The 11,298-nt window shown below is 69.6% G+C and overlaps 2 protein-coding genes and 1 non-coding gene across 3 annotated transcripts; 2 read left to right on the top strand and 1 right to left on the bottom strand.

Moving 5' to 3' along the window:
* Positions 1–2,715, bottom strand: LOC112996853 (protein FAM107B). The gene is made up of 4 exons (XM_026122558.2): positions 2,631–2,715; positions 1,719–1,863; positions 1,485–1,626; positions 1–250 (listed from the first exon to the last, which is right to left on the bottom strand). Exons 1-4 carry the CDS (start codon positions 2,713–2,715, stop codon positions 134–136), a joined length of 489 nt encoding a protein of 162 aa, XP_025978343.2. The 3' UTR covers positions 1–133.
* Positions 2,716–4,515: 1,800 nt separating this feature from the next.
* On the top strand, positions 4,516–6,066 carry TMEM167B (transmembrane protein 167B). The gene is made up of 3 exons (XM_064498058.1): positions 4,516–4,647; positions 5,419–5,550; positions 5,627–6,066. The coding sequence occupies exons 1-3, from the start codon at positions 4,638–4,640 to the stop codon at positions 5,707–5,709; spliced, it is 225 nt and encodes a 74-aa protein (XP_064354128.1). The 5' UTR covers positions 4,516–4,637; the 3' UTR covers positions 5,710–6,066.
* An 834-nt stretch (positions 6,067–6,900) lies between these two features.
* Positions 6,901–7,175, top strand: LOC135323776 (small Cajal body-specific RNA 2). Its single transcript, XR_010385347.1, has one exon. It is a non-coding gene; the product is annotated as a small Cajal body-specific RNA 2 (non-coding RNA).
* Positions 7,176–11,298: the final 4,123 nt, after the last annotated feature.

Consider the following 11,298-nt stretch of genomic DNA (forward strand, 5'->3'; position numbering starts at 1 on the left):
AAGCGTGGCCGGTTTATTTATAGGCGGCTAAGCGCCGGCGGGCGGGCAGGATGCGGCTGCGGGGAGCTGATCCCCCCCCGCCGGCCCCGGGCCGGTGAGGGGTGCCACGGCGAGGTCCCGGCGCCGGCCCCGCTCACGTCTGCCTGACGCCCGGCTCCGGTGCCAGCTCGATCCGCCTCAGGCTCTCCCGGACTCGGAGGAACTCGGGTCGGCGCTCCGGCTCCCGGCCCAGGGCTGCCTCCCGCTCGTGCTGCCGGGAGAGGGGCCACCGGAGTGAGCGGCCCCCGGCCCGGCCTCCCTCGGCCTTCTCTAGATCCGGCCTCCCTCGGCTGTCCCCCAGATCTGGCCTCCCTTGGCCATTCCCCAGATCCGGCCTCCCTCGGTCATTCCCACAATCCGGCCTCCCTTAGCCATCCCCTGAACCGGCCTCCCTTGATTGTCCTCCAGCCCGGCCTCCCTCGGCCATTTTCCCAATCCGGCCTCCCTCAACCGTTCCCCAGATCCGGCCTCCCTCAGCCATCCCCCGAACTGGCCACCCTTAATTCCTTGATTGTCCTCCAACCCAGTCTCCCTCAGCCATCTCCCAGATCCGGCCTCCCTCAGCTGTTCCCCAGATCTGGCCTCCCTCAGCCATCCCCCAAACTGGCCTCCCTTGATTGTCCTCCAACACAGTCTCTCTTGGCCGTTTCCCAGATCTGGCCTCCCTCGGCCATCCCCCAAATCCGCCTCCCTTGATTGTCCTCCAAGCCAGTCTCCCTTGGCCATCCCCCAGATCCAGCCTCCCTGGGCCATTTCCCAGATCCGGCCTCCCTCGACCGTCCCCTGACATGGCCTCCCTTGATTGTCCTCTGACCCGGCCTCCCTCGGCTATTTCCCCAATCTGGCCTCCCTCGGCCATCCCCCGAACTAGCCACCCTTGATTGTCCTCCAACCCGGCCTCCCTCGGCCATTCCCCAGATCCAGCCCCCTCAGCCACCCCCTGACCCGGCTTCCCTCGGCCGTCCCCTGAGCTGGCCTCCCTCGACCATTCCCCAACCCAGCCTCCCTTGGCCAAGCCCCAAATCCAGCCTCTCTCAGCCATCCCCTGACCCAGCCTCCCTCCGCTGCCCCCCAAACCAGCCTCCTCCAGCTGTTCCCCCAATCCCCTCTCCCTTGACCACCTTCGGACCCAGCCTCCCTCAGCCTCCCCTCAAAACGGCCTCCCTCAGCCAACCCCCAGATCCATGGACGGAGGGATGGATGAAGGGATCCATGCAAGGATGAAGGGAGGAAGGACAGCTGGGCTGCAGGAATGGATGGATAGATGGATGGATGGATGGGTGGATAGATGGATGGATGGATGGGTGGATAGATGGATGGATGGATGGCTGGATAGATGGATGGATGGAGGTGGATGGAGAACAGAGGGATGAAGGAAGGAGGGATGGCCGGGCAGGTGTGTGGATGGAGGGTCGGATGGAGGGGGCCGGAGGGGCGGTGCGGACCTCCTCGAGCCTCTGCTGCCGTTTCCGCAGCTGCTGCTCCAGGTCCGAGGTGGATCCCCGCTGCTCCTCCTGCCGCCGCTGCCTCAGCCGCCGGCTCTCCAGCGCCCGCGGGAGCTCGGCCATGTGCCGGGGCAGGATCCCCCTGCGGGGACGGTGGCACTGGTCTCACTGTGGTGGCCGGCCCCACCACCATCCCGTGCCCCAGCCCCACACCCTGGCCCCAGCCCCACTCACCTCCCGTGGCTGAAGAGCAGCTCCCGGTGCAGCTCCCGGTGGCGCCGGGACTCCCGCACGGGGTTTGGCACCTTCCTCGGCTGGATGAGGCCCCCGTGGCCATCGGCGCCCGGGGCCGGGGTGAGGCCACGGCTGCCATCACCCTCTGCGGTGGAAAGCGGGAGTCACCAGGGGACAGGGTCCCTGGGGATGGGGTCACCAGGGCAGTGGGGTCACTGGGGGACAGGGCCACCAGGGGATGGGGTCCCTGGGGACGGGGTCACCAGGGGACAGGGTCACGAGGGGGACAGGGTCACCAGAGAAGGGGGTCTCTGGGGATGGGGTCACCAGGGGATGAGGTCACCAAGGGGACAGGGCCACCAGGGGATGGGCTCCCTGGGGATGGGGTCACCAGGGGATGGGGTCACCAAGGGGACAGGGCCACCAGAGGGATGGGGTCCCTGGGGGATGGGGTCCCTGGGGGATGGGATTATGGAGGGTATGGGGGTCACCAAGGGGATGGGGTCCCTGGGGACAGGGTCACCAGGAGATGAGGTCACTGACATGAGGTCACTGGGGGACCCCATCGCCAGGGTGACTAGAGGGACAGGGTCACTGGGGATGGGGTCACTAGGGGGACACAGTCACCAAGGGATGGGGTCCCCTCCAGAGCACTACAGGGCCAGGGTCAGAGGGGTCTTTGGGCCACCCCATGGGACAGGTCCCACTGCAGAGAGCACCAGTCTCCCTGCACTGGGACACACTGCCCCATGCCGGCACAGGGCGCCAGCCCCCTCGTCCCCTGGCATCTCGGGTGTCACAGCCCAGGTCCCTGTGTGCCACCTACTTCCCAGCCCCTTCCAAACCCCTTTGGGTGCCCTCCGGGTTCCCCTCGCCCAGCTCCAGGTGTGCTGTCCCTGTCCCCAGGCCAACCTGTGGTCTCCATCATCCCTTGGTCCTCATCACCCCTCAGGTCCCCACTGTCCCTTGGGTCACCATCACTCCTCAGGGTCCCCATTGTCCCTTGGGTCCCCATCACTCCTCAGGGTCCGCATTGTCCCTTCAGGTCCCCTTGTCCCTTCAGGTCCCCATGGCCCCTTGGGGTCCCCATAACCCTGCAGGTCTCCATCATCCCTTGGGGTCCCCATTGCCCCCCAGGTCCCCATTGCCCCTCAGGTCTCCATTGCTCCTCATGTCCCCATTGTCCCTTGGGTCCCCATGGCCCCTCGGGTTCCCATTTCCCCAGGGTCCCCATCGCCCCCCCATGCCTCCACGGTCCCTTGTGTCCTCATGACCCCTCAGAGTCCCCACCGCCCTCGGGTCCCCATTGCCCCTCGGGTCCCCATCACCCCTCAGGTCCCCATGGCCCTTGGGGTCCCCATCACCCTGGGGTCCCTGTGGCCCCCCAGGGTCCCACGGCCCCAGCAGCACCTACCCGGCACCGTGCTGCTCATCGGGGCTTTGCAGCCGCCCTGGCGAAGGCGAAGAGCAGGGTCAGAGAGGCCAGGGGTGGGGGGGCCAGGACGTGCCGCCACCGCCACGGCTGTCACCCGCCAGCCCCACTCCAGTGCCCCGACGCTGGGGGACCCCCATGCCAGGCAGAGGGTGGCCCCACACCGCCTGTCTGCCAGTGATCCCCTCACCTTCCCCCACATCCACCCCCGCATTAACTCTGGAACCTAAGGACGGCAAGGGGATAGCTTTGGGCTCTGGGGCATCAGTATGGCACCCGGGGACGGGTGGCCGGACAGGACTCGCCGTGCTGCCCCCTCCGAGCCCAAGCGCAGGGGAGGGTCCCGCCACATGTCCCCGTCCCCAGGCCGCCCCAGCGACCTGCCACCACTCACCCGCTTGCTCTGCGACAGCCCCATGCGCCCGCCACCGGCGGTCCCTGCGCCCCCGGGCGATGGCAGGGCCGGGGGTCGGGGGGCCGGGGGGCCGTGGGCCCGGAGCGGGGGGCCCAGCAAGCCGCCCCGGTCGGCTTTCGCGGTGCCGCCGGCCCGCGCGGCCCCTGCTCCTCTGGGGAAAGCCATTAAGCCGCGGGATTAGCCCGGCCGGGCGGCGGGGACGGGGGGGACACGTGTCCGGCAGGGACGCAGAGTGGCGCTGCTCCCCCACCAACACCCAGCGCTGTGGCACCGGGCCACCGGGACCCTGCCCTCACTGGGAGCACTGGGGCCACTGGGAGCACTGGGGTCACTGGGACCACTGTGGTTACTGGGACCACTGGGGTCACTGGGCTCCCACTGGTGTCACTGGGCTCACTGGGACCGCTGCTGTCACTGGGATCGCTGGGTCACTGGGACCACTGGGGTCACTGGGCTCCCACTGGTGTCACTGGGATCACTGGGATCACTGGGCTCCCACTGGTGTCACTGGGATCACTGGGATCACCAGGACCGCCACTGTCACCGGAATTATTGGTGCCATGGGGATCACTGGTGCCACTGGGGTCATTGGGATCCGACTGGTGTCACCAGGATCACTGGGATCACTGGGATCACTGGAGTCACTGGGCCCCACTGGTATCACTGCTGTCACTGGTGTCACTGGGACCACTGGGCTCCCACTGCTGTCACCAGCTCCACTGGTGTCGCTGTGGTCCCACTGGGTTATGGGGAGACTGGACACACTGGGGTCCTGGGCGCACTGGGGGTGGCGAGGGGGGGGCACTGCCCGCCGGTACCGGCCGGTACCGGGGGCGGGTAGACCTACATAGGCGCTCGATTGAGCACGCCTGCTCCCTCAGGCCGATTCGATTGTCCTCGCCTTGCACCTCGGCCCTCGGCTAACTCTGCCTGGCCGGCGCCATCGGCGCTCGACCGGCCGCGCCTGGGGCTTCCGCTGTCGCGTTGGCCGAGGCGGGGCGGGGCCGGCGCGTGCGCAGAGGCTGCGGGGCCGCGGGGCGGGGGGCGCTGACGGGACCCCGCCGCCGCCGCCATGACCAACGGTGAGGGGCGCCGGACGCCTGGGCCCCCGGGCGGGGGGGGTGCGTTGGACACCTGGGGCCCCGGGGGAAGGGAAGGGGGCGCCAGACACTCGGGCTTGGGGGGCGGAAGGGGGGCCGGACACCTGGGCCCCGGGGAGGGAGGGCTCGGACGCCTGGGCCCCCCAGTTTGGGGGGGGAGGGGCGGACAGGGCCACTCGGACACCTGGGCCCCTCTGGGCTGGGGCAGCGGCAGCTCGGACACTTGGGTTCGTCCGGGGGTGGGGGGTGGCAGAGCTCGGACGCCTGGGTCCCCCTGGGTGGGGGAGAGGAGGGGAGGGGAGAGAGGCCTCGGACGCCTGAGCCCCTGGAGGGGGGGGGGTGAAGCTGGGACACCTGAGTCTACGTGGGGAGGGCAGGGAGGCCTCGGACACCTGGGCCCCCGCGGGGGATGGTTGAGAAGCTGGGACACCTGAGGCTCCCCAGGGAGGGGTGACAAAGCTCGGATGCCTGGGTCCCCCTGGGGGGGGGGAGGAGAGAGAAAGGCCTCGAACGCCTGGGCCCCTGGGGGGTGGGTGAAGCTGGGACACCTGAGTCTCCCCGGGGAGGGCACGGAGGCCTCGGACGCCTGGGTCCCCCTGGGCGGGGGGAGGGCAGTTAGCCCTGGGATGGCCGGGTCTCCCCAGGGAAGGGGTGGGGGGTGAAGCTGGGACTCCTGGGTCCTCCCCTCCCCGGGGGGGAGGCCTTGGACGCCTGGGCCCCCCCGGGGGGGGTCCCGCTGACGTCTCCCCTCAGTGTACTCGCTGGACGGGCTGCTGGTCTTCGGGCTGCTCTTGGTGTGCACCTGCGCCTACCTGCGCAAAGTGCCGCGCCTCAAGGCCTGGCTGCTCTCAGAGAAGCGCGGCGTCTGGGGCGTCTTCTACAAGGGTGAGCCGGCGGGGGGGGCGCTGGGCCGGGTGGGGACCCCAGCACCCGCCCCGCCACCAACACCTCTGCCCCGCAGCCGCCGTCATTGGCACCCGGCTCCACGCCGCCGTGGCCGTGGCCTGCGTCCTCATGGCTTTCTACGTGCTCGCGGTGAAGTGACGGCGGAGCAGGCAGCGGCGCCCTCGCCACCTGCACGCCCTCGCCGCCCCGCGCAGGAGCGGCCCGTCTCATCCCCGTCAGCGCGCCGATGGACAGCGCGGGGCCGCGCGTTGGCTCTCGCGGAGGGAGACCCCCGGCCCGGCGCCCCTCGAGGAGGCAGCACGCGGCGCCAGGCCCGGCGAGCGCCTCGGCGAGGAGGGACGCTCCGGTTTGACGTATGGGATTTCTTGGCTGTGCCGGGAGCGCGTGCTGTCCCTCGGCGGGGGGACGCGCCTGTCCCCCTCTGCAGTTGCTGGTTTTTAACCCTGTTTACAAACTCTGGAGCCCAATGTGCAAATAAAATGGGGGTTTCACTGCCGGCGGCGTCAGGGTCTGCGCACCGGGGGTGTGCACACATGCGTGCGTGCTCAAGGCACAGTGTGTAAGGGCTGGCAGTGCGTGCAGGCAGGCACACAGGGCTGTTGTGCAAGCGCAGGGGGAGCATGTGTGTGTATGGACGCCCAGGGATGGGTGTGCAAGGGCAGGGTGTGTGCGTGTGCATTCCCAGGAGGAGCGTGCAAGGGTGAGGTGTGCATATGTGTGCGTGTGCACCCCCAGGGGTGGATGTATAAGGGCAGGATGTGTGTGCGCATCCCTGGGGTGGGTGTGCAAAGGCGGGGGGTGCATGCACGCATGGGGGTGCACCCCCAGGGGTAGGGGTGCAAGGGCAGGGCACACGTGTGCATGTGTGTGCACCCCGGGGTGGGTGTGCAAGGGCAGGGTGTCTGCAGGAGTGCGCATGCCCATCCCTCGGGCACCCTGGGCATCCTTTCCAAGGGTGGGGTGCATATGTGTCTGCACACACTTAGGGTCAGGTGTGCAAGGCCTGCGTGCACGCGCATGTGTGTACACGCGCCTGCGCCTGTGCACACCTGGGCCAGGTGCGCCGGGGCCGAGCGCGCATGCGTGTCTGCGCCTCCCACCCTCCCGGCGCGCCGGGGTCGAGCGCGCATGCGTGTGTGCGCTCCCCCCCCACCATCCCGGCGCTCCGGAGCTGAGTGCGCATGCGCAGCGCGGCGCTGAGTCCTCCGGCCGCTGGAGGGCGCGCTCGGGGGGGGCGGGGCCTCCGCTTCCCGGCGGGCCCCGGGCGCGCTATAAAGGGGGGGGCCGGGGCGGGGCGCGCGCGGAGCGGCGGCGCGAGTGCGGGGTGCGCGTGCGGGGAGGGGGGTGCGTGTGCAAGGGGGGTGCGTGTGCAAGGGGGTGCGCGTGCGTGTGTGCGAGGGCGCCGCTCCGCGCCTACACGTTGATCTTATTTGATCGGGGGGGCCCGGCCCCCCCCGAGATGAGAAGCCCCCTCCTGCGAAGCCCCCCGGGCGCTGTGCAGCGAGGCCGCCCCGGCGGCGCGGACGTGATGAGTCGATCAGATAGATGAGGCCGGATGCCCGGTGCCCGGGCCCGGCCCCTGAGTACGAGGCGATTCTGATCCGCTGCAGCCGCCGGGGCCTTGCACGGGGCCGGGCGGGTGCAGGAGCTTTGCACGGGGCCGGGGGCGGTGCAGGAGCTTTGCACGGGACCGGGCGGGTGCAGGAGCTTTGCACGGGACTGGGGGGGGTGCAGGAGCCTTGCACGGGGCCGGGGTGGGTGCAGGAGCCTTGCACGGGGCCGAGCAGCGGGTGAGCTGTGCACAAGGCCGTGCAAGCTGTATGCAGCATGCAGGATCTTTGCACAGGGCTGTGCAGGGTCCATGCGGCATGCAAGAGCTTTGCACGGGGCCCCGGGAGCTGTGTGCGGCCTGCGGGCGCCTTGCACAGGGCCGTGTGAGCTGTGCGCAGCATGCAGGAGCTTTGCACGGGGCTGGGCAGCGTGCGGGAGCTTTGCAGAGGGCTGCGGGAGCACCACACGATCTGGGTCAGGTTTGTATGATGTGCAGGACTGTGCACGATCCATGTGCAAGCCTTGTAGGGGACCGCGCGACATGCAGGAGCTTTGCACGGGGCCATGCAAGGTGCATGTGCAAGCTTTGCACAGGACTGCAACGTGCAAGAGCTTTGCACAAGGCCGTGCAACATTCAGGAGCTTTGCACAGGGCCATGCAACACGCAGGAGCTTTGCACGGGGCCATGCAAGGTCTATGTGCAAGCTTTGCACAGGACTGTGCAACATGCAGGAGCTTTGCATCGGGCCGTGCAACATCGATGTGGAAGCTTTGCACAGGACTGCAGCGTGCAAGAGCTTTGCACGGGGCTGTGCAACGTGTCCCCACCCCCCCGTCCCAGGCAGCACCCATGGGTGCCCTGCACGCGGCGCAGGAGCGAGGACACCGATGCGGCCGTGCTGGGCGTTTACTGCGGCACCGCAGCTCCTAGCAGGAGAAGAAGCCGCCGTTCTCCTTGCGGGAGTAGCCGCTGTTGGTGGCTGCGTTGTGGGGACATTCTGCCGGGGGGGACGTGGTGTCGGCTGGGGGACCAGCTGCGTGACAAGACACAGCCACCAGGCCACCGCGGCCATGTCCCCCGTGTCAACGGTCATGGCCGTGTCCCCAGGCCACCGTGGATGGCAGCATGTCCCCATGGTCCCAGGCATGTCCCCATGGTCCCAGCTGTGTCCCCATGCCACTGTGGTGCCAAGCGTGTCCCCACACCACCCTGGATGGAGCCGTGCCCCCATGGTCCCAGCCATGTCCCCTCACCACTGTGGCTGGAGCCATGTTCCCATGCCCCTGTGGTCCCAGTCTTGTCCCCATGGTCCCAGCCGTGTCCCCACACCACCCTGGATGGAGCTGTGTCCCCACACCATGTCCCCAGCCATGCCACCATGGTCGCAAGCATGTCCCCATGCCATCACAGCCCCAGCCATGTTCCTGTGCCCCCATGGTCCTAGCTGTGTCCCCATGGTCCCAGCTGTGTCCTCATGCCACTATGGTGCTGGCCATGTCCCCGCACCACCCTGGATGGAGCCGTGCCCCCATGCCACCATGGTCCCAGCTGTATCCCCTAACCACCATGGATGGAGCCCTGTCCCCATAGTCGCAGCCATGTCCCCACACCGCCCTGGATGGAGCTGTGTCCCTGCACCATGTCCCCCAGCCATGTCCCCATGCCACCATGGTCCTAGCTGTGTCCCCGTGCCACCACGGCCCCAGCCATGTTCCTGTGCCCCCATGATCCCAGCCGTGTCCCCATGGTCCCAGCCATGCCCCAATGGTCCCAGCTGTGTCCCCATGCCACTATGGTGCAAGCTGTGTCCCCTCACTACCATGGATGGAGCCATGTCCCTCCCCATGCCCCTATGGTCCCAGCTGTGTCCCTGCACCACCGTGGATGGAGCTGTGTCCCCGCACCATGGCCACAGCCATGTCCCCATGCCACCATGGTCCTAGCTGTGTCCCCGTGCCACCACGGCCCCAGCCATGTCCCTGTGCCCCCATGATCCCAGCCGTGTCCCCATGGTCCCAGCTGTGTCCCCATGCCACTATGGTGCCAACCATGTCCCCACACCACCCTGGATGGAGTCATGCCTCCATGCCACCATGGTCCCAGCCCTGTCCCCATAGTCCCAGCCCTGTCCCCGTGCCCCCATAGTCCCAGCCATGTTCCCTCACCACCGTGGATGGAGCTATGTCCCCCTGCCCCTGTGGTCCCAGCCCTGTCCCCATGGTCCCAGCCATGTCCCCACCCCACCCTGGATGGAGCTGTGTCCCTGCACCATGTCCCCCAGCCATGTCCCCATGCCACCATGGTCCTAGCTGTGTCCCCGTGCCACCACAGCCCCAACCATGTCCCTGTACCCCCATGGTTCCAGCCATGTCCCCATGCCCCCATGGTCCCAGCTGTGTCCCCATGTCCCCATGGTCCTAGCCATGTCCCCACGGTCCCAGTCATGTCCCTGTGCCCCCAAGGTCCCAGCCATGTCCCCATGCCACCACGGTCCTAGCTGTGTCCCCGTGCCACCACAGCCCCAACCGTGTCCCTGTACCCCCATGGTCCCAGCTGTGTCCCCATGTCCCCATGGTCCTAGCCATGTCCCCATGGTCCCAGTCATGTCCCTGTGCCCCCATGGTCCCAGCCATGTTCCCTCACCACCATGGATGGAGCCATGTCCCCCTGCCCCTGTGGTCCCAGCCCTGTCCCCATGGTCCCAGCCATGTCCCCACATGACCCTGGATGGAGCTGTGTCCCTGCACCATGTCCCCCAGCCATGTCCCCATGCCACCATGGTCCTAGCTGTGTCCCCGTGCCACCACAGCCCCAACCATGTCCCTGCACCCCCATGGTTCCAGCCATGCCACCATGGTCCCACGGTCCCCACGGTCCCAGCTGTGTCCCCATGTCCCCATGGTCCCAGCCGTGTCCCCATGCCACCATGGTCCCAGCTGCATCCCCACGGTCCCAGCCATGTCCCCACGCCCCCGTGGTCCCAGCCGTGTCCCCATGTCCCCATGGTCCCAGCCGTGTCCCCATGTCACCATGGTCCCAGCTGCGTCCCCACGGTCCCAGCCATGTCCCCACGCCCCCGTGGTCCCAGCCGCGTCCCCGTCCCCCGCCGCAGCGCCCTACCGATGGCGCCCTGGACGCTGTGCACGGAGGCCTTGGTGGCGCTGACCCAGCGGCGCGCGGGGGCCGGGGGGGGCCGCTCCGCCATGGGGGTCCCGCGCGGCGCCCTGCGGGGGGGACGGGGGGCTGAGCACCGCGGGGAGGGGACAGACAGGGGACGGGGACGCGGGGCGGCCGCACTCACCGGCGGGGCGGCGGCGGGGGGCCGCGGGGGGCCTTGGCGGCGCTGCTCAGCGTGGCGGCGGCGTGCAGGCGGCTCCAGGGCCCCGCGCCCGGCCGGGGCTGAGCACGGCCAGCTCATCGCACCCGCCGCCCGGCCAGCGGCGCGGGGGGGGCCCGGTGGCCTCCCGGCGTCTTTCACCCCCATTTCCACCCTCCTACCTGCGGGGGGGCCGCGCCGGGGGGGCTGCTTGCGGCCGGGGCTCTCGGGGGAGCCATCCGGTGCTCGGCGCTGCGCTGCTTCGTGCCGCCGTTGCTGGGGAACGGGGCGGGCGGGGAGGGCTGGGGGGGGGACGGTGCCATTGCACCGGGGGGGGGGCGTGCACGGTGCCGTTGCACCGGGGACCTGGGCACGGTGCCGTGCCGGGTGTGGAGCGATGCACGGTGCCGTTGCACCGGAGCCCCGTGCCTGGTGCCGTGCCCGGTGCAGAGCGATGCACAGTGCCATTGCACCGGGGCCCGCTGCGGAGCCATGCACCGTGCCGTTGCACCGGTGCCCGGTACGGTGCCGGGTGCGGAGTGATGCACGGTGCCATTGCACCGGAGCCCAGTGCCTGGTGCTGTGCCCGGTGCGGAGCCGTGCACGATGCCATTGCACCGGGGCCCGGGGCCCGCTGCGGAGCCATGCACGGTGCCGTTGCACCGGGGCCCGGTGCCGTGCACGATGCCATTGCACCGGAGCCCCGTGCCCGGTGCGGAGCCCCGCTCGGTGCCGCTGCACCGGTACCGGTGCGGTGCGCGGGGCCGTGCCGGGGGCGGGGCGGGGCGGGGCGGGCAGGTGGCGGCAGGTGCGCGCGCGGGGCCGCGGCCGTTGCGGGCGGGGCTGGGCCGCCGCCGC

Source organism: Dromaius novaehollandiae, chromosome 27 (genome assembly GCF_036370855.1).
Source record: "Dromaius novaehollandiae isolate bDroNov1 chromosome 27, bDroNov1.hap1, whole genome shotgun sequence".
NCBI classification, from domain to species: Eukaryota; Metazoa; Chordata; class Aves; order Casuariiformes; family Dromaiidae; genus Dromaius; species Dromaius novaehollandiae.